The sequence below is a fragment of the Lepisma saccharinum genome, chromosome 13 (genome assembly GCF_977018435.1).
Source record: "Lepisma saccharinum chromosome 13, izLepSacc3.1, whole genome shotgun sequence".
In the NCBI taxonomy this organism is placed as follows: domain Eukaryota; kingdom Metazoa; phylum Arthropoda; class Insecta; order Zygentoma; family Lepismatidae; genus Lepisma; species Lepisma saccharinum.
Window position 1 is genome coordinate 81,541,274 of NC_139241.1, and position 23,992 is coordinate 81,565,265.

The window sequence follows — 23,992 nt, forward strand, 5'->3', positions numbered from 1 at the left end:
CTTTTTTGTGTCAGGCAAGTGGTTAAAATAGCTTCGCGAAAAATGTGAGTACCTGAATTAAGAAAGTTTTGTTGAGGGTGATTTTTATCAATACTGGTGTTTCAGTAAAATTGGCAAAAACTCCATTCTATATTATAGTAACACCATGGTATACTTATACATGGTGTTTCACTTGCTCTTGGCTCCTGATTTTCACTTATAAAAATCAAACTATTGGTCATAATGTAATGAAATTTCCTAGATATACCTTGGTGTATGAGAAGCATGGTGACATCAATGAAGATGGCACCACAGTCTCCCTAGTCCTTGCGTGGGCATGCACGTGCTTCTTGGGCTATTCTGCCATTAAATGCCAATCATACAGTTTGAGTTCTTAGCCCTGCTGTTGTGATGCACCTGATAGTGGTTAGCATTTGTTTGGGTTCAGTTGAGAGTTCGTGCTCACAATCAGTGGTTTGTGATTACAGTACAGCAACAAAGCAGTACATTTATGAATCGGCCAAATTATGAATTAGCCAAAAGAGGCACAAAAAGCAAATCAATCAATCAAGATGTCATCGAATCCAAAGTGCACCTAAATTTTCAACACCCAAAACCTCCAAAAAGGTGCACCTTAGATTAAAAAAATACAATATATTTGTCTTTAATAATATTCCTTATTGTTTACACAGGAGTTGGAATGCAAATTACCAGGTTATTTCTTATGATGCAGGAATTTTTACAAATAGAGCAAGTCATTAGTTGCAAGCATGGGTGAGTGAGAATTTCGACCAATACGAGACATCTTTGATTCATTTAGTTTATTTTACTTCGCTTCTCTGCTAATCACGATTTGAACCGAGGAACCCTGGCATCACAGCACACTGTGCTAACCACTCCACCACGAAGGTTGGCACGAGATATATTTGAAAAGTAGCTTTCTTTATCTAATTTATTTTATATTGCAATATTTAAATCACAAAACTCTTCATTTCTTATCTTCAAATGGAGTATAGACGTTACATTATCGGCACTGTGCTGTTATGAGAGGGTGGCTACTCTAGGATCATGATAAAATTCAAGTATAATTCCCGGTTTTCAAGGCGAATTTTACAAAAATTCAAGGTTACAAGCAGATGTTCTCTATATTTCAACCTTACGTATTACAGCCACTCAACACCCACACACACAAATATAGTAACAACATAAAGGGTCTGTGTGATTCAAATGTATCGAAAAATTCTAATTCAATTTAATTAAACGGTATATTTAAAACATTTAATTTGAGGTCCCTAGTTTACATTTGCCATTTCACATACCCAGACTCGAAATACATCTACAAACACAAGTCAAAAATAGGATACTCTAATCTGCGAAAAATTGTTAATTGTGTAAGAATTTCAAACTCAAATCTACCTAATCATCTTCAAGATATCTTGTAATAATCTTCCGTCTGTCAGATTGCTCTACAAAGGACACTAACAAAGTAAACGGATCGAGAGAATTCAGTTTTATTTTTTGCACAGCATTCTTTTCCTTCCTCGATAAAAATTAAAACTAAACTGTCAAAAACTTGCCTCAGGCCTCATTTATAAATATGTATAAATTCAATAGGATTTGGATTAATAAAAGTTGCAATTTTTCACGTCTACGGAAAAAAAATCAAGCAGAATTCACACATAATTCCCGGAGCCAAGAATTATCGCAGAATTCCCGGTGAGTAGCCACCCTGAATGAAAATACTCACAAGCTTTAAACCTGTTCAAAATAATAAGAACACAGCTTAAAAGTCCAGCATTTCTCATCCAAAAGTGAAAACTAATTCCATTAAAAATAAACACTATGCATGCTTGTGGGGAAAACATTAGAACTGACTCTTGTGTAGTTCAAACTTGCTGCAGCCAGTGTAGCATGTTTCACTTTCATTTTCCATGGGGCAGAAATTTGCCAGCGACATCAGTGCACCCACAATTTCATTAGTGAAATATGCAGACTGTAACAAGTGACAACATTTTCATGCAGAAAATTGAGCTTTTAATGCATGTCTGGACACCATATCATAAGATTTCTTTCAATGTGATGGTCATGGTACACATTTCCACCTCACTGGCTCTGAAATGGAATGCATGTGCTATATTTTATGTTCAAGTGGATTTCTTGGAAATTTTGTCATGGCCTCTATCAGAGCTGCTGATCTGCAATCACTATTTCCAAAATAAAAAGAAATTCTATGCTAAATGCGGCAGTATTGAAAAACAATGTACACCAGGAGCCTTAGTTTCTGTGGTGGGCTCAAAAGAAGTTTAAGTGAAAAAGAAAAACATGTTATTACATGAAAAGTGGCATGTCCTAGTAATGAGTAGATTTTGAATCGAATTTGGGGTCTTATTTGCAATTTTAACACCAAAAAGTGATTTTACAATAGCTATCGCTTTTGATCCCAAAATGTGATCACTCTTTGCACTGTAATTTTGCTTTTAAAGTAATGACTATATAGGAAACTTAAAAAAAAATACTTACCAGATCCAAACATTAGTGTGTTTGAGGGTCCTGAGTCATCCTGAAGTCCTGGAATAAGTTGGCTAATTCCGTCTAAAGATGGAGTGTGTGAAGCCTGGAAAGAAATATAGGTTGAGAGAGGACAGGAACAATAGTGTAAAGAGAAACACCGAGAGTTAGAAAAATAATCTTTTTTCCGTTATCAATAATGTAGCAGATAAAATTTACAACTCACGTGTTCCAAAAACAGCACATTGAGGACCAAGATCTGCCACGTGGCCCTCTATATGTTGATGCATGGTAACAACATTGTGTTTCATTGCTTCTGTTTTTCTGAACTTCACGATCTTAGCTTTCAAGTAGCCCCGAGATGCTAGTTCAACTTTGAAATTTTGGGAGCCCTGTTGGGAATCGAACCTAGGACTATTTGTACCGAAGATGAGTGTAGAAATGTGGTATTCTGTACCAATATATTTAACTTTGGCCCACAAAGAAATGTACTTTGTGTTTATCTCAATCTTATCAAAGCTTGAAGAAAAAACTACTTAACCCATTTTAATGGACTTATACTTCCACGTAGTTTTTCTATTGCTATTGATTTTGCCTCCTGTCTGGTATGCATGATGGTGCTAACTCACAAGGGTATTTTTTTCTCCCTGTTCATTTACTGCTGGTGTGGTAGTTTGTTCTTCTGCCACGTGTTGGTATTCTGGCACAGTCTGGGCAGGTTTCTAGCCCACTGAGAGGCGTTCATTTTCATTTGTGTATGCAGGAATGCTTTTTAAAAGTGTTTATGCTAACTTAACCCAGTAATTTTGCCAATTCTTGCATGGATACTTGTGGAATTGATCAATGGGGAATTCACCTATTAAGAGGGGGACAAATTAGCCTGTACCAAAATTGGGTAAATACTGCATTTTATGTAAAAATATGTACTCTAAATGGAAACACCTCATGGAGAAACAGAGGAAAATTTATGGAATTATATAAAAATTTGTAAACTAGTGATTACCAATCACTGACTCTCCTAATTTGTTCAGCTGTAGAGAGGATTGGCAAATTTATCTAAAGCTAACGCAGAAAATACTTTCACAAGAGCTTTGAACTTACAGTTCTCCTATGTTCTCGGTCAGATGTAGGAAATGATTCTTCGTCAGTTTTCATATTCTTTAACACACATGCTGTATCCTGGTCTAAAGTTGCTTCATTCTTTGGTGCATCCACCTTAAAAAAACATTTTAACAGAAAATATGACTTAAAATATCCTCGACCTCAAAGACACTACAATGTAATGTTACAATGTTCCTAGTAAAAATTACTGTAACCTTAGATTTTAATCTACTATGTATAAATGCTTAGGGTCTTATTAATATTGCTAAGCATATTTCTTGGCTGCTCAAGACTTTCCCAGATATTTTAAAATAAATTTTCAGTTCATATGTAATTCTTTAATATAATAAAGCACCATTAAATATTCATAAAAATATTAAGGCTGAGCCGATACCACTTTGAACTGATACTGATGTCAATAATGTTACAGATTCCCACCGATACTAAAACTGTAATAATTTAAAGCTGCTCAAAATAGTAGCATGTAAGTATTCTACCCCAGTTATATGCATCAATTTACCAAGAATTTTGCTTGAAAATATTAAAAAATAACATTAGAAAATTAAAATACATGTTAAGTAATCGCAAAATTGGTGTACATTAAAAAAGGTAAAAGTCAATTACTTACGCCAACGTGAGTCTCCTTCGCCGATATATACTATGTCTCGGGGGTTCAACTGCCCCTTTCTTCAGGGGAATAGCCTGTGCCAGTTTCCTGCATTTCATAAGGAAGCAAGAGCTGATAACTACACGGACGTCAGGGGCATGGGGATTTTATAGTTTAAACTTTTTTTTATTTATTTATATACGTGGATTTTAGTAAACAATAATAATTGGCATGGATTTTACTTTCAAACGGGAACAAGTTTTATCTAATTATCTTTCACCATTTTATACCCGAAACCTTTTCCTTGACGGAGATATCCAATCCGCTTCTTAGTGGCTCATATTGGCCACTAAGGTCGTAACTCTTCCGCTTCCATTGCCGTTGGGATTTTCTCTATGATCCTCTTCCGCCTCTGGAACCGTTGGTCTTCGCCCTCCGGGCCGGCTCTCTATATTTTAACCCCTAGAGAGAGGGTGGCCCAGTATTAAGCCCCCAGGCACTGGGCTCCCTGTTGGTCCACGGGTCCTTATTCTATATTCGGACCACCCCACCATATCTGGTGGGATCCCTCATCCGCCACCCGAGGGACGCGCCTGGTAGAGGTCAGGGTCCCCATGCCAGGAACAAGCTGGATTTAGACCTGGGAGACAGACTCAAGATCACATTTTTATATTAAGAACAATGATGGGGAAAATGCTGGACAAAAATAAAAGAATATACCTAGCATTTCTAGATTTGAAAGCGGCATTTGACTCTGTACCTAGAAAATATCTGTGGGAGGCATTAGAAAGTAAGGAAGTACCTAAGGAACTTATTAAAGCAATAAGAAGTGTATATAAGGATGTAAAAGGAATAGTAAGAATAGAAGGAAACGAGTCTAAGGAATTTCAAATAGGAAAAGGAATTAAACAGGGAGATAGTCTCAGTCCTTTACTTTTCATTAATGTAATGGATGAAATAACTAAAATTTGCAAAAGAAGAACCCCAAGAGTACAAATAGGATATTGGAATATGAGAGTAGTACAACTGCAAGTACTGCTATATGCTGATGATATAGTCTTAATTGCTAGTAGTGAAGAGAATCTACAGAGGAGCGTAATAGAATGGGGAGAAGAACTTGCGAGAAAAGGGATGAAGATTAATATCAAGAAAAGTAAAGTTATGCAGGTGGCAAAAGGAGAAAAAGATCATGAAATAGCAATTAGATATGGAAACGAGAACTTGGAAGAAGTAGATGAATATGAATATTTAGGAACCATCATAACAAGTGATGGTAGGTGTGATGAAGAAATCCTAAATAGGAAAAGAAAAGCAAATACAGTATATTATCAGTTCAGTAAAACAATAATGGGAAAGAAAGAAGTGGCAGTAAAGACAAAAATGCAGCTATACAAATCAGTATTGGTCCCTACATTAACATATGGAATGGAAAGTTTACCACTTCAAGATAAACATCTGAGTAAAATTCAGGCTAGTGAAATGAAATACCTGAGAAGAGCTGTTAATAAGACTAGGAGAGATAAAGTGAGGAATGAAAGAATAAGAAGAGAGGTGGAACAGGAGTCGCTAGAGAAAACAATTGAAAAAAGACAGCTAAAGTGGTGGGGACATGTATTCAGAATGAATGAAGACAAAAAGGTAAAGCAAATTCTAGAAGTAAAGGTGCAAGGTAGGAGAGGTAAAGGAAGACCAAGGATAATGTTTGAAGACAGAATGGAAAAGATTGGAAGAGAAAGGAATAAGACAATAAGTATGATGAAGAGAATGATGGGAAACAGACAGGAATGGAGGAGATGGATCGAGGCAACCAACCCTACGCTATGATGGCAGAAAGGGATTAGAGGAAGAAGAAGAAGAACCTTTTCCTTGATTGATAAACTTGACATGGCATGGTGGTGATTCATGCCTAGATAGTGCCTGAAGAAGGGGGCGGTTGAACCCCCGTAACGTAGCATATATCGAAGAAGGGAGACTCATGTTGGCGTAAGTAATTGACTTTTACCTTATATTTTTTATTTATTTATATAATAAAAATATATATTTTTTAAATATTTGTCATAAGTGAGTAATTCGCAAAAAATAAAAATAAGAAAATTGATGCAAAATAAAAAGTAAGTTTGAATTTTGCATAATTTCCAGCATAATTAGACACTGCCAAAGTGTTGTGGGGCATTTTTGTGGACCTTGTGATCGATACCACTAGTACCGGCTGATACCAATACATTGGTATCGGCTTAGGTCTATAAAATATACAAGACAACTATGAAAATTTGTATCAGGCTAATTGTTTTGAGAGGGACAATAATTGTAGTAACATCAACATCACAAAAATACATGGAAGAACTCCAGCGGTGGTATTGAACATACATGGTGCCCACTAGGGTAGGAGATATTTTGGAACTTTTTGGTAAATGGGAGCAGATGACATCTTGTTAGATAGATCTCGTTCATTTTAACCCTTATCCAGGCAAGGAGTGCCTGTTGGACACTGCATTGTTTTAATTGGATCTTGCCCTTCTAATGCGAGATTTTTATGTTTCATTGCTGTGGACACAATAGAGTAACATGATATTTAACCTAATCATCATTGGTATGTCCATAATTCTTGTATTCATCATCATCGTCATCGTAATTACATGTTGTTGTAATTTTTGCAGAATAGTATATGAAACATATATTACGCCGGAAGGTAGTAGGAAATTGTTTTATTGCTCATATATTTTTCATTTATTTTTATTTTAGAGTTAATAATATTTTTATGTATTAAATACTTTATTTTTTTATTAAACATTAGTTATTACATATTCAAGCAGACTTCTTTACATATCAATTGCACACTGTCTCCGACAGACACTGCTTGCCCGTTTACGTAAATGAAATGGAAAATATTTTTTTACGCCTGATATTCTTTATCAAACAAAGTCAAATATTGTGAAATGAGAAAAAAAAGAGAGAAACAAAGTAAAATAATATCATGTTCAGAGGAAGTGTCGTTTGGAGTATGTGACGAAAAATAGAAGCAACAGTGTCTGATAGACACTGGTTACCCGGTTAAGTAAACTTTCCAGTTTCTTAATGATTGACCGGTGCATTTGAATAGGTGCCAAAAACTGACGTCAGGTTTCTGCGAATACTTCAATTCATAACACAATACAATATAAAATATCATTTCTTTTCCATTGATTGCTTATATATGCATTTGCAAAATGCACGAAGTAAATATTTCTAATATATTCTTGCCATGTAGTCAAATGGTTAGTGCTCTCGCATTTGGTACGACTGGTTCTGGGTTCAATTCACAGATAGCTCCCAAACTTCGATAATGACTCATGAGGACAATTCAAAAGAACAAGTAACTGGCTCACGTCTTGGATGTCAGAATTGATTGACTGATTCAATTGAAAATTGTGGGTGCATCAGCACTTTGGCTATTTTGTATCCGTCACATTATACGGGGACCAGCCCCTTACCATAACTAAAATAAACATGTGTCTGAGGACTAAAACATTCTTTCCTGGGTTAAAAGCTGAGGCTGCAAAGGGGTACTCAGCACATGCAACAGCAACCCAGGACAACCCACACACAGTCCTACAGAGGATTATACTCGTCATAGGTCAAGATGCCAGAGCCTCGTTCACCTGCAAAAATCAATTACCAGGATGTACTACGGGGAAGTGAGGTTGACATTTGGGTGCCTAACCAGATGGCCTCTTACATGCCCCTTGAATGTGAAAAATCAACGGAGGTGAGACTCGATGCGCTGATCACGCGTCACCCAATGAAAAAGCTGCTTAACAGGCCCTGGCTGTTACAGGGCTGTGCACCACAGACTTTAGTTTAACAACTACAAAATCACAATCGCATGGATGAAGAACAGTAGTTTTCGGGCAGCCATTTCATTTCATTTTGGTGAAATTAAGAGACCTACACCAACAATAGTTTTTATTGTATGTACACATTGCTTGCCTTGTAGAATTATTTTCCTGTAGTTTACGGTTATTACAAGCATAACAAAACAGTTTTTCTTCGTGACGTTTCAGGAGAACACAAGCTCCCTTCATCAGACATTTATTTTCCTTTTTGACTAAAGATACAGTTATAACAATGGTTAGTAATTTTTTTAAACGAAAAGAATCCATTATATAATGGATGCTGTCAATGTTACATTGTTGTAATGTAGCAACTTAACTGTGAAAAGAAGCTAACTAACTAACTAACTCCCTAGCCTTCTTAAACCCGAAGGTTCATGGCTGCAGCAACACAGGCCTTCCATCTTTCCCTATCTTGAGCAAGTTCTATATACTCTTTTCCATCTCTACCGATTTCCCTTAGGTCCATCTCAACGTTGTCCCTCCATCTTCGTCTTGGCCTTCCTACAGGTCTCTTACCATCAGGTTTCCCAACAAGAATCCTGTAAACTCCGCTTTCCTCTCCCATTCGTGCCACATGGCCTGCCCACCTAAGTCTTCTTGATTTAATTATTCTAATATTATCTGGACATGAATACAAATTATGTAACCTTCTCCACTCACCTGTCTCCTCATCCCTTTTAGGTCCAAAGATTTTCCTAAGGATCTTATTTTCAAATACTCTCAATTTATGTTCCTCTTTCAATGTAAGGGACCAAGTTTCACATCCATATAATACTACAGGCAAAATTACTGTTTTGTATATTTTAACTTTTAGTTTCTTAGATATTAAACGAGAAGACAAAAGTTTATGAAGAGAGAAGTAACATGCATTTCCTGAATTAAGCCTACTTTTTATTTCCTCTTTAATATAATTTTCATGTTAATATTACTCCTAAGTATTTGAATTTGGAAACTGGTTCAAACGAGTTGTTATCAATAATTAGATTTTGATTATTACCTAACACTTGGTTTCGGCCTGTAAGCATATATTTAGTTTTCTCTTTGTTAACTTCCAAACCTATCTCTTTAGCAGTTTTGAAAAATATTTTAGCATTATTCTTAATTGTATTCACATCATCCCCCAGTAAGTCTACATCATCTGCATATGCTAACAACTGAGTCACACCATTTAATTTTAGTCCTTCTTTGGTCTGTTTTATTTTTATGTAAAATTATGAATCCCAAATATCATCAGGTAATTCAAATTCATCATTGTTTTCACAAAGTCTCTTGATGTTTTCTGTTAAATTAAATTTTAAAGATGGTGGCTTACTCCATTTGTGAAAAAGAAAACTCCATACTGGATCTATGTTACCATTTTCATTATTTAATTTATTCCAGTGTTCTTCTGCAATGAACGAAGCTTCCCAGACATTCAACTCTGGGTTTCCCGTCAATCTTTTTAAAACCCTTCTCTTTTTAATCAAATGCTTCTCTTCGATGATGTGAGTTGACAAACCTGTTCTTGGCTTTAGATTTATAATGTCCAAATCGTGTTCGTACCATCTTATTGCCATTTTCCTTGCTGTTTGTCCCACATAATCTTTTGAACATGAACAACTTATATTATATATTCCTGTGGTTTCCACATCTGGTAGAGAGTTTCTCATTTTGAATTCATTAAATGTAAATTCCAAACTTCTTGGTGATTTAAAAACAATTTTGAAATTAAAACTTCTAAAAAATTTTGCAATTTTATGTGAAAATCCCTTGTGGAATGGAATGCATACAAATTTCTTTTGAACAGATTTTTCATCTTTGTCTGTTTTTCTCTTTTCCTTTAATTTTCTTGCGAACTTGTTTTTTGATTTGGTTTATTCTGTTAGTGTGAAAGCCATTTTGTTTTGCTATATTAAAAAGCCTTTCTTCTTCATTTTTGATATCCTTATTATTAGAACATAGTCTTTGTGCTCTGAGGAAAAAAATTAAAAATATGTTATCCATTGTTGTACGCGAATGTTATGAATTGGCATGGATGTATTTTTCCCTTGCTAATTTTTTTCTATGGACTGATGTTTGAATTGTTGAGTCAGTTGCCTTAATTTGCAGATCAAGGAAAGAAATTACATTGTTATTCATGGGTTCGCAAGTGAATTTTATGTGACGATGTGATTCATTTAACAATTTAAATACGTCCATGATGGTGTTCTCATTTTTAGCAATAATTAGCACATCATCTACATATCTGTATGTAGAGTTTGATATCCGCACCTATCTCATTAACAATTGGAGATTCTATGTAATGAAGGAAAATGCTGGAGATGATTCCGAATACTGGGTTTCCCATTGATAGACCATTACTTTGCTGATAGATTTTGCCATCAAATATAAAGTAATTGTAATTTGCACATACAGTAAACCATCGAACCATTTCCCATGATTCTACTGGGTTAACCTTCATCTCAATAAGCCATCTGTGTAATGCATCTGTGGCACCTTCTATTGGGACACTAGAATATAAATTTTCAACATCAAAACTTGCAGTACGATACTCATTATTCCAAACAATATTTTTTAGTTTCTGTTTCACTTCATATGCATTTTGAACACTGAATGGTGTTTGTTGTTTAATTATAGCAAGCCTTTCAACTAAATATTTGGATAGTTTGTATGCAGGATGTGTGAAAGTTGCAATGATGGGTCGTATTAGAGTTCCCGGTTTGTGAGTTTTTGGTAGTCCGAAGGCAATCGGCAGGGTTGAATTTTTGACAATGAGTTTTTTCTTCATTTCTCTTGGTATCGTGATACTGCTTTCAATTACTTTCTTTACCTCATTTATTATTTTAATTATAGGGTTTCGAGAGGTTTCTGTGAAATTGTTTACTTTGAAACATTCTTCCATTTTTTCTTTATAGTCCTTAATTCGGATAAGGACAGGTTTATTTTCCTTGTCCGATTTTATTAAGAAAATGTCGTTTTCTTTCAACCAGATCTTGAAACTATGAACTTTTTTCCCCAACCTTATATGCTCTTTCTCCCGTTCTGTGTATTTTGGACCTCTGTTATTTCTTCTGTTGTATTCAAAACTTAACCGTTCATCAAGAGCATCATGTGTGAGACTTCGTAATTTTCTCTTTTCATCCTCATCATCTAAGAAATTCAGGGCTTTCTCTATTGTAATCACAATTCCTTGTATATATAAGCACTACCAACTGAAAATTTCATTCCGAATTGATAAATTTCTATATACTCATCAGGTACTTCAATATCCTTAAGATTTATAAATAATCTGTTGTCAATGTTCTTAGTTTCTATTTTACCAGTGACATCAACTGCTTCCATTCTTTCATTGTTGTTGTATTTAACTTGTTCCTCCTGAATTAGCTGGTAGAATTTCCTATCAAGTCTCCTTTCTGAAAGTTTGTTGTAGTGTTCTACAACTTGTTGTGTAGCTCTGTTTACTTTATCCCATATGAGTGGATGTTTTCTGTTGAATTAAATTTAATGAAAAAGAAAGAAAAACTGTTTTCTTATGGTTGTAATAACCGTAAACTACAGGAAAATAATACTACACCAACAAGGTGTCTATTGACATTTTTCACCCTCTTTCTAAAATTTCTGAGGAACTTGTTAGCAAAGCATAAGGTGTATTAAAAATAAAATATCACCTCTCAACCTGTTGTGAAGTACTGTGCAATTTATAATCCATTTAAAATATGTTATCATATTATAAAGTTGTAGACCAGCTCTGTATAATATATCTCACATGTTCTATCTCATGTCCTCAAATATTACTCCTAGATGTTACTAACTATTCACTGACTGTATTTGTGTTACATTACATCACATCACATTTTTGCCACTTCTGCTAACAGCAATAATGAGGATGAGTTATCATATGAAACTGATGAAAGGACACTTATGCTCCAAACTGAAAACTTGAATGTGGGAGAACTTCAGTAGTGAGATCAAAAGTTGAAAACTACACGTTTGGGCTACTTGAATAAGGGTGTACAAATATTTACCTGGTGACTAGCTTCGTTTGTGCGAGACTGCAGACTGGGAATATCAGACTCTGTAATGTGTTCTTGCTTCCTTCGTTTTACCAATGGACCTTCGCCCCTCTTAGCATCACCATTTGTACTGTCCTTATCTAAAACACTGTTTAAATCAGCACCCTGTATCCTATCAGGTTCCGTTCTATCACCAACAGACTGTTCGTTGCTGGCCAACCCACGGATCTTCAACGTCTCGGCGGTTTTTAAGAATCCCGGCAAGTCTTGTTGGGACACGTTAACTTCGCCGTGATACATGAACTGCACGAGAGCTTCGAGCTCTTCAAACTTCACATCCTTAAGGATAACTATAGGATGAGGATGAATGCTTTCCATGAAAAGGTCCTGGAAATATGAGGAGCATGCCGACAGCACGGCTCGATGCGCTCGGATGGATCGTCCGTCGCATGCAAGGGTCACATCCACCAAGAGTTCTTGATGAAGCAAGTTCCACAAGGCCTGGCTCAACTGCTGCTGGTAACTGCTCCAACGTAGACAAAACTTCTGGTTGTCATCCATAATGGCAAAATTGCCTGCAAAAAGAGAATTTACAATAATATAAGTTGAGCATTCCAGTGTTACGTGTGTGACATTTCACACATAAAATGTAAGGTTCTAGACATGAGTTTGGATCAAAATGAATCACAATGAAGTGATTTTGTAGAATTATGAAGTACTTTGTGGTATCTATTAACAAATGAAAAAACTTCAGTAAGTGACATAGCCTGAATGCATGAAAAACGTGAACGAAAATGTGTTGTGTGTGATGCCTAGAGGAGAGGCACATATTTTTTGGTAAATAAAAAATCAAAATTTAGGTATTTGATTTAAAAACTGCACTTATTACACAAAATAAACATATCCCTTCTAATAGCACATTTATGTAGTTACCAGAGTATTAAGTTTATTCCTGTATAAAGAGGTATATTTTTGCTTCTCAAACATTTACAGCAGGATTAATCAATTTCCCGTGAATTGCATAACTCACAGGATAATTAAAAATTGAGGAAGTGTCCTGCCAGTAAATAAACTCTAAATTTCGTGTTTAAGAGTCTATCTCACATTTTGCAGTTCATTTCACATCATTTCATGACAAAACAGGTCAAACAGGACAAATCAACAGCTTGTCTCTTGAGCTGATTCCGAATGCAATTGTTGGTGGTGCATTTTTAACAGCAGCTGACTTGCTTGTGGAAGTAGTATTAAGTGCAAATTACCTCGCCTCTTGATAAAGCTAACAACTTCAAAAGAACTCAACTACATCAACCAGGTGGTTAATATTTTTATTGCATGGTGAATTTAGTTTAGTACATGCATTAACTCCAACTATAGAATGTTGAATTAAGGCAAATAAAATAGCTTTAAAAAAATATTTCACAAGAATTGCAAGTGACTCCCATCATGGCAGTTGAGATTAAAACTACTTTTTTTCCCCCTCTTCCGTATACTCCTATGTGATTCTTTTCTTGCAACCAGTCACTCATTTACTGTCGTCTTGATTATGCACTACATGTGTTCTTAAACCAGCCAACTCAGCCCATATCTTACAAGTGGCTTATGCAGACGTCGCCCAGCGAAGCTATCCAAAGGTAGTTTACAAACGGCATGGATTATGGCATGGTGGATCGTCTGCTTGTCTCTTGAGCTGATGCATGTTTTAAAGCAATTGACTTACTTTTGGAAGTAGTATTAGGTGTTAATGGCACTAAATATATATAGCTCGGCTCCTACATTAATAGAAATAAATAGAAAATTTTGACAACTTTTAGAAATTGGCAGAAAAAATTACCGAAACATTCAATAAATAAATTTATGCCTACATATCGAAAATAATTATTTTTGTAGTATTTGTGTATTGTGTATTTATGAGGCTTGTCCGGAAAGTAAAGATACAAACACATTTGCACGTTAGGGGAAAAATGTGTACCAAAATTGGCAACTCTGGCAGTAACCGTGATCCATATGACGAGGATTGGGAGTGAGTCGTCAGTGCTGCGCTGAGTCTTGTGCGAGGAACACGCGTTGGAAATGGCAGCGGCGATACCGAATCCCGCCAAGTGCGAAATGCGTGTCGTGATCAGGTTTTTGCAGGCACAAGGAAAGCGTCCATCAGAGATCCACCGAGAAATTGTGACTGTGTACGGGAACGTAATGAATCGTCAAAATGTGGCGAAATATTGCCGTGCCTTCGCAGAAGGTCGACGTGGTGTTCATGATTAAGAGAGAAGTGGGAGGCCGTCTGTGATCACTGACGACCTTCGCGATCGTATTGAAGCAGAGGTGCATGCGAATAGGCTGGTGACAATTCGAGAATGGTGTGTGATGTTTCCTGACAGTTCGAAAACCACTATTCATGAAGTTGTGAGTGGGTTAGGGTACAGAAAGTTGTGTGCACGCTGGGTCCCGATACATTTGACTGACGAACACAAAACCAAACGACTGGGATATGCACTGGACTTTCTTACTCGCTACGCAGAAGAGGGAGATGCATTCCTGGACTCCATTGTGACAGGTGATGAAACATGGGTGTTCCACCATACGCCTGAATCCAAGCAGTGGCGCCATACTCATTCTCCAAAAGCCAAAAAATTGAAAACGTCAATTTCAACCCGTACGCTGCTGGCAACCGTTTTCTGGGATCGCCACGGCATCCTGCTGGTGGAATTCATGCTGCCTGGAAGAACGATTAATGCTCAAACCTACTGCCACACTTTGAAACATCTTCGACGTGCAATTCAAAACAAACGGAGAGGCATGTTGTCACATGGAATCCGCTTTATTCATGACAACGCCCGCCCCCATGCAGCGAATGTCACCAAGGATCTGCTTTTACAGTTTCAATGGGAGATCCTTGACCATCAGCCATACAGTCCCGACCTTGCACCCAGCGACTACCACCTGTTCCTGTACCTCAAGAAAAATCTTGGTGGAAAACACTTTGCCGACGATGATGAAGTCAGGGAAGAAGTCACAACTTGGTTCCAGATGCAGGCAGCGGATTTCTACGATTCAGAGATACAAAAACTTGTTCCGCGTATGAACAAATGTTTGGACAATGGTGGCACTTATGTGGAGAAATAGCCTCTGTATCAGTGAATCAAGTGTAACTTTAGTTGCGAGCAATACATTTCTTTTATATCTTATTTTTTGTTTTTTTCTTTACTTTCCGGACAAGCCTTGTAGTTTAGTACTGTGTATTAACACCAACTATTAACACTGAATTAAGGTAAATGAAGTAGCTCTAAAAAATATTTCAGTGACCCCCACCATTGCAGTTCAAATCAAAACTACTTTTTTTTATTCTTTTTTATCTTCGAATACCAGTTTTTTGCATATTTTTTGCCATGAAACTATGAAGAGATTTACAACATAATATTAACTATACATTTTCGCTCGACTAACGAAGGCATCAAACAAATGCTTGTCGGCCTGTGGTCCTTGAAAGAAGGCTACTGCATCATGTTTTCAACTGAGATGTTTGCATAAGGTACCTTTTACATACTGAGTGATCGAAAAATTTTCTTCAAAGCTAGGTGCCAGCTCTGAAAATCAGGTGCCAGGAAACTACCTACTAGCAATTGTGCATACTACAGAGTGTTTCAAAAGTTGCACAACCCAAACTTTGAAAATGTATATCATGAAAACCATAAGAGGTATGTACACCAGGTTTTCTGCACTAATCATGTACGCTATCACTGGGTTAATAAATTTATGTTAGCATGTATCCAAATAAAAGCAATTACATTATTTTAAAAAAATATTGTTAATTTGCTGAAAACATCTAAGAATTAATTTTCAACAATATATAGCAACATAGAAATTTTCAGCGAAAAATGCAGGTTCGACCAGGACTCGAACACAGGTCTCTGACATACCTTGCCATTGCTCTAACCACGAAGCTACTGGGCCGGCCTGGCCTCGCCTGATTTTTCGCTGTCGCTGTTATACCTCCGTGGAATCTTCTCTGCCAGCCGGATCTGTTGCCTTTGAAATACAGTAGACTTCGACATTGCCTGGTTCCTCCAAGCGTAGAGATGTTAATTATTGAAGATCAGGCACACACAGGAAATGTACTACGTAGACATTTTCAGCGAAAAATGCTCAGTGGTTAGAGAAATTGTACGGTATGCCAGAGACCCAGGTTCGAGTCCTGGTCGAGCATGCATTTTTCGCTGAATATTTCTACGTAGTGCATCTTCTGTGTGTGCCTAATCTTCAATAATAATACCAACTGTTAACAATTTGTGGGATCATTTGTTGGTGTTTGACTAGTCGTAAAACAGTTGCTTTGTGAGGTACAGCAGAAGCAGGGGATTTTTCTTGGAAAACCTTTTGCACATTAGTGTAAGAATGAGTAGTAAAATACTCTTTAGCAATGAACACACGCTGCTCCAAAGAATACTCCATACTGAATCAATTAAAAGAACAGGCATAGTAGCGTCAAAAGTGAGCGAAGAGAATTCAGTGTAACCAGAGGCAGACTAGGATTCTCTCAAGAGTTCAATTTTGGCCCAAAATCTTGGTTTATGATTTTTCACGTAAATGTATAGCCAATACTTAGGCACATGTGGCATCCGTCTGTTGACAATATTTCGACCTGCTAGCATTGCCATATATGTCCCAAAAATGGCACTTTTTCACTCAACCCACAAAATCGCCAATAAAAAATCCATCAAATGTTGCACATGACCAATATTGGTCGCAAATGAGAGATTGACATGGCATCAGTCATCAGACATCTAATTATGACTCTTCGATAATTTCTTATGTATTTTTCTCATCCAAAAGTGCATTTCTGGAAAAACTTTAACGCTGCCTGCCGCCAGTTATTAATTTATCTAAATTTTCTGTATAGAGGAAACTGATAATTTTAAGCATTGAAAAATATCTCAATGGATGAGACTTTATAATGCAGAAAACCCGGTATAAATATCTCTTACGGTTTTCATGATATACATTTTCAAAGTTTGGGTTGTGCAACTTTTGAAACACTTTTGTACACACTCTTTTCACTTATAAATAGGACTTTTTGGCAGGGCTCGAAAAATCCCGGTTGCCAAGTCGCCATGGCGACTAAAAATTTCAGCCTGACGACTGTGATCTTATGCTGTAATATGTATGAAATTTTGATGATTCTAAGTTCAAATTGCAGTACAGCATAAGTTAGCAAATTATTATTCTTCTTTTTAAATCAACTTTGTGAACATTTCAGAGTCAGTAATAATTTCTTACTCTTTGTCCCCCAACACCCCATTTCTTGTTTTCTCAAATGATTTAGTGATTTTTTTTAATACCGTGATGCTCAGCTTCATATACAGTGTGTTTCAAAAGTTGCACAAAACAAGCTTTGAAAATGTATATCATGAAAACAGTAAGATATATTTATACCGGGTTTTCTGCATTATAAAGTCTCATCCATTGAGATATTTTTCAATGCTTAAAATTATCAGTTTCCTCTATACAGAAAATTTAGATAAATTAATAACTGGCGGCAGGCAGCGTTAAAGTTTTTCCAGAAATGCACTTTTGGATGAGAAAAATACATAAGAAATTATCGAAGGGTCATAATTAGATGTCTGATGACTGATGCCATGTCAATCTCTCATTTGCGACCAATATTGGTCATGTGCAACATTTGATGGATTTTTTATTGGCGATTTTGTGGGTTGAGTGAAAAAGTGCCATTTTTGGGACATGTATGGCAATCCTAGCAGGTCGAAATATTGTCAACAGACGCACACCACATGTGCCTAAGTATTGGCTATACATTTACGTGAAAAATCATAAACTAAGATTTTGGTGCCGAAATTGGACTCTTGAGAGAATCCTAGTCTGCCCCAGGTTACACTGAATTCTCTTCGCTCACTTTTGACGCTACTATGCCTGTTCTTTTAATTCATTCAGCATGGAGTATTCTTTGGAACAGCACGTGTGTATTTCTGAAGAGTATTTTACTACTCATTCTTACACTCATGTGCAAGAGGTTTTCCAAGTAAAATCCCCTGCTTCTGCTGTACCTCACAAAGCAACTCTTTTACGACTAGTCAAACAACAACAAATGATCCCACAAATTGTTAACAGTTGGTATTATTATTATTGAAGATTAGGCGCACACAGGAGATGTACTACATAGAAATTTTCAGCGAAAAATGCAGGTTCGACCAGGTCTCAAACACTGGTCTCTGATATACCGTGCCACTGCTCAAACCACTAAGATACTGAGCCGGCATGGCTTCGCCTGATTTTTTGCTATCGTTGTTTTACCTGTGTGGAATCGTCTCTGCCAGTGCTACCGCAACGGGAAATGTTGGCTTTGAAACACAGTAGACTTCGACATTGCCTGGTTCCTCCCAGTGAAGATGATGTTAATGCATTTTTCGCTGAAAATTTCTACGTAGTACATGTCCTGTGTGTGCCTGATCTTCAATAATTAACATCTCTACGCTGGGAGGAACCAGGCAACAGATCCCGTTGTGGTAGCACTGGCAGAGAAGATTCCACGCAGGTAAAACAGCGACAGCGAAAAATCAGGCGAGGCCAGGCCGGCTCAGTAGCTCAGTGGTTAGAGCAATGGCACGGTATATCAGAGACCCATGTTCGAGTCCTGGTCGAACTTGCATTTTTTCGCTGAAAATTTCTATGTTGGTATATATTGTTGAAAATCAATTCTCAGATGATTTCAGCAAATTAACAATATTTTATAAAATAATGTAATTGCTTTTATTTGGATACATATTAACATAAATTTATTAACCCAGTGATAGCGTACATGATTAGTTTAGTGCAGAAAACCTGGTGGAAATACCTCTTGTGGTTTTCATGATATACATTTTCAAAGTTTGGGTTGTGCATCTTTTGAAACACTCTGTAGTATGCACAATTGCAAGTAGGTAGTTTCCTGGTGCCTGATTTTCAGAGCTGGTACCTAGCTTTGAAGAAAATTTTTCGAGCACTGCTTTTTGGAATTGGAAACAGAGCTATTGATTTTCAGAAAACTTCAATTTACTTTCACAATCATTCACACTATTCAGCGACACTTTGCCTTTCTTCTATGAACGAAAAATGCCTTGTCGATGGGAAGAGTGGATGCTTGCATACTTTTACGTCTTCTTTTTCACAGAAAAAATGAACTTTTTGGAACTCAAACAGTGGTAATTACTATCATCAAGGTTGAAATTTACTGTAACAATCATGTCTATAATTCAACAATACTTTGTTTTTCTCTTATGAAAATTTGAAAAAAAGGTATAATTTAACAATACAGGGAATTTCTCCAATTTGTTTTAAATTTCGGATACTTACTAATTTGGGTCTCCTAATCACGAATCTGCACTTAAAATTTGGCGCTCACGCATAGAAATTCCTGAATTATGGCTAGCCCCACAGACCATTGGCACTAGCCCCATGAACCATTGGCGCGTGGTTAGGTTAGGCTAGGTTTGGAAACATAGTTAAATTTTAGGGTCGTATCAGGAATATATATATTTCGTTCTTTAAGTATTCGAAACAGAAAATCTTGCGATAAATAATGAGCAATTGTGCATTGTCGGTTGCGATAACTGACCCTCTTATTTTGTAAGTTTGACACGTGAGCGCCAAATTTTAACTTCAGATTCATGATTAGGAGCCCTAATTTAGTGAGTATGCCGAATTTCAAACAAAATGGAGAAATACCAGGTATTGTAAAATCGCTCAAAAAAAAATCATTAAACATTCGAAACCATTGCCGTTTGTCCTATCATCCATTTCATTTTTCAATCTTTGTGTTTGTGTTATTGTGAAGTATACCGGTAGTATGTATGTTACCTTAGGATGAAGCAGAATAGCTTAAAGGCATCGCACAAGTGACTACAGCACCTAACATGACATTCCACAACAACAGCAGGCAGGATGTTGCCTACCATTTCATAAATGTTTTATAAAATAAAGTAAATCACACACGAAGGACTGAAACTTATGAAACCAAAATAGAAGTGACATTATCGTTAGGAGTGTTAAGTTTGGTTATATCATCTTTCCACCTGTTCTTGCTATGTGATTTTGTACATAACCAGTTTTTGCTAATAAAAAGCAGCGAAAGTGCTCAACGAATGGAAGGTTTAGGCCATACTTTGGGGTCAAATATCTCATTTGAATTTTCCAAATGCTGGAACCAATTTTATATTACATAAAACATTGAAATCTGTCGATTAAAAAATAATTCAACGTAATTCTCGAGAGGGTACAGTGGGTCAATGGCCCGACATAATTTCTGTGATGTACTAAACAAGGCTATAAATGACATCAGCATATACACGGAGTATGGGCTCAAAGCCTAAAACATTAATTTCCGACAAGAATAGAAAGTCTAAAATGAACAACGGAGCAGAATTTGTTGATTGGTGTTAAAGACCCAAGGAAGCTACTTATACCATAATGAAATAATGCATTTCCAACACTTTTCTTATGGAACGAATATTTTGAAAATACCATTATCACTTGTTATAGTTTCATGTTTTACCACTCTTACCTAGTCTATGGCGATATTGCGTTATGAATATGATCACTGATATTTTGTTTACAGCATTGTCATTGCTTGGTAACAGTTCGTTATATTGGAGACACATGAAAATTGGATATTTTGTGTTTCGCATGGTTCGTACTTACCAATTGTGTATTGCGGAACATAGTTCAAGGTGCCATTATGCTTTTTACACGAAAACAAACACAATTTTTCACATACAGAGTGATTTTTTTGATTCCTTTCTTCGCTTCTATAACACACAATATGAGGGGCACATTTTGACTCACGTTGTGGGTATGCAATGTTTCCAACCTTCTTCACCGAAAAAACCTATTGTGTTAGTCAGATGTGAAAATTTTACATTATACACGGGTAGCTGACAGATAGCCCCACGAACCATTCACAGATGGTAAATATGTAGTATCGCCTGAACGGATTTCTTCATTTTTACAGAAGAAACTACTTACTTTTATCAATTTCTCTGACGTTGTGGAAGTTTGTGATGGTGTTTTCTTTCATCATTTAAGCTTTCTGGCCTTGAATTCCTTTTTCTTTCCTGAGAAATATTGGTAAAATTTTCGTATCCCCAAAACGTATTTCTTCAATTTTACAGGGAAGGTCTTGGAAGTTTGTTTTCACCTCGTTGAAATTTCTTTGCCGATAAATCATGTAATTTTCGACATTAATGTCACTCCGATGCACGAAAGCTGTTCCCTTGATGTCCGTCTACTACGTGAACCAAATATTTGCGAGCGTTTCATGATGTCACAACCGATCAGTGTTTCCAAATGCGTGGTTTTGTAACTATGTAACAGTTCTAGAACGTAAATAAACGTGAGTTACTGTCCATCATTTCTGATTACGAACTTGCGACAACATGACGTGCACAGGATCAGTGGCGTGCTCAATGTGAGGTTGATGGGGATATAACCCCCCTTCCCTTTCGCCCAGTATCTCTAAGGCTATTTATGAATGGTTCGTGGGACTATTTATGAATGGTTCATGGGGCTATCTGTCAATGGTTCGTGGGGCTATTTATGAATGGTTCATGGGGCTATCCGTCAATGGTTCGTCGGGCTATTTATGAATGGTTCGTGGGGCTATATATGAATGGTTCGTGGGGCTATCCGTGAATGGTTCGTAAAAAATTTATAATTTTGAAAAACAAATTTAACTATCTTTCCTAACCTAACAGAACCTTACCTAACCTTGCTGTGCATGGTTCGTGGGGCTATTCGTGAATGGTTCGTGGGGCTATTTATGAATGGTTTGTGGGGCTATCCGTGAATGGTTCGTGGGGCTAGTTATGAATGGTTTGTGGGGCTATCTGTCAATGGTTCGTGGGGCTATTTATGAATGGTTCGTGGGGCTATATATGAATGGTTCATGGGGCTATTTATGAATGGTTCGTGGGGCTATATATGAATGGTTCGTGGGGCTATATATGAATGGTTCGTGGGGCTATCCGTGAATGGTTCGTGGGGCTATCCGTGAATGCTTCGTGGGGCTATCCGTGAATGGTTCATGGGGCTATCCGTGAATGGTTTGTGGGGCTATTTATGAATGGTTCGTGGGGTTTTCGAACCCGAAAAAAAATATTTAATTTTGAAAAACAAATTTAACTATGTTTAATAACCCAACAGAACCTAACCTAACCTTGCCGTGCATGGTTCGTGGGGCTAATATTTATGAATGGTTCGTGGGTCTATCCGTGCATAGTTCGTGGAGTTTTCGAACCTGGAATAAAATACAAAATCAGTAACACGAAAGTAGGTATTTTTCTATAAAGAAGGTTGCAACACTGCATAACCACTGATCATGGACTACGCTAGTCAAGATTTCTCCGCCATATCGCGTGTAATGCAAGTGAAAGCGAACAAAATAAAAATACTCGATATTTCGAAAATTAAGATTATTTGCGTGCAAAAAACGAAACGCGAAATAGAAGAATCCTTACGAATGCAGAATATGTAAGTATCAATGTGAAAAATACGAAAATAAGGGAATTAGAGACGTTTGGTGGTTACCGAAATTTTAATGAAATATTTCCAACACGCAGAGGCGATTGCTGCCATTTCCTTGCTATTTGCCTGCATTCCATGACGTAACACCGTAACTTCCGTGAATGGTTTGTGGATCAATTTCCGCTTAAAAACCTTCTGTGAATAGTGTGTGCGGCATTTTTCCGTTAATAAGTTTGGAAACACTGCATATCAGCTGAAGATAGACAACGTGAGTCAAGATTTGCCCGCCATATTGGGTGTAACGAAAGTGAATTAGCAACCAACAATAAATACTTGTAATGTGAAAAATTGGGCTTTTCTCAGTTAAAAAAGCAAAATCCAACGTTCAAAAATGTTCCGCTATGCATAACAGGTAAGTACAAATGTAAATAATTAAGAAATAAACTAGTGAAATGTGTTTTCACTATACCATACTGTTACCATAAAATAATAATAAAAAGAGTAAAGGGAAAACTGGGTCTGTTGCTTCTATTTTCTTGTACCAGGCATTTAAAATAGCTCAACAAGCAAATTGCGGCTACAATATACGTAGAGTATTTATATCAACTTAACTAATGCGCTGTTTGTACTTACTGTTGCTATTTGTCGAAATTCAAGGAAATATTTGGTACATACTAAGCTTTCGAAGTAATTAACTCGATATTTTGTATGAGCAGTCAGCTACGTTACACAAAAGCAGTTGGACCTCTCAATTATATAACTTATGCATAAAGTGCAAAAATGTAGTTTTGACATTTAATTCACTTTCAAATACATTCAGCTTTGAGCTATGTCTGTGAAGTTAGCACCGAATTCGGATTCGGTCGGAGCAAGCACAGTTGCCAGAAGACAAAGTGAAAGGACTAAAACCTCGGAAAACGTGAAAAATCCTTAAAAAAGAAAGCAAAGCAGTTTATACGATAGCAGTCAATCGTATTAAAAAGATGTTTAATATGGAAAAAAGGTGCAAAAAAAGCGATAATCCCAGATAAATTAAATAATAATTATTAATATGTGACCATATATTAGGAAATCACTGACGTACGCAGAGGGCGGTTGGTTGAAGAGGCTACAGCCCCTTTGCATATACGTGTTTTCTGCAATCTAATAATGTCACGCTATCCGTACAATGGACATTTCCACTCAATTTTTTTTACAACAATTTTAAAAACTACACCCTGGAAAAATGACCCCTGCAAGTTCTCGCGTTTCTCTGCGTCCAGTTTAAGGCAGAAACGAGACTTCCAAAGTTGCGAGGCTAGCTTTGCGCTGAAAACACGCCGCCGCCATGTTACTACGTCACTCCTTAGGGAGAGCTCGTTTGTCGTCTGCTTCGAGCGTCCAGTTCCGGACACAGCCGGATGAGTAGCCCACGGTGAGCGAAT

At 36.8% G+C, this 23,992-nt stretch overlaps 1 protein-coding gene across 1 annotated transcript in view; it reads right to left on the reverse strand.

Moving 5' to 3' along the window:
• The window catches only part of LOC145997459 (uncharacterized), a 30,231-nt gene extending 6,811 nt beyond the window's left edge, over nucleotides 1–23,420 (reverse strand). The window contains exons 1-4 of the mRNA XM_083134530.1: nucleotides 23,202–23,420; nucleotides 12,072–12,634; nucleotides 3,589–3,702; nucleotides 2,500–2,593 (exon numbers count right to left, since the gene is read on the reverse strand). Coding sequence (XP_082990656.1) covers nucleotides 2,500–2,593; nucleotides 3,589–3,702; nucleotides 12,072–12,620 — 757 coding nt within the window. The 5' untranslated portion in view covers nucleotides 12,621–12,634; nucleotides 23,202–23,420. The remainder of the gene's footprint in view (nucleotides 1–2,499; nucleotides 2,594–3,588; nucleotides 3,703–12,071; nucleotides 12,635–23,201) is intronic.
• Between the last annotated feature and the right edge of the window lie 572 nt (nucleotides 23,421–23,992).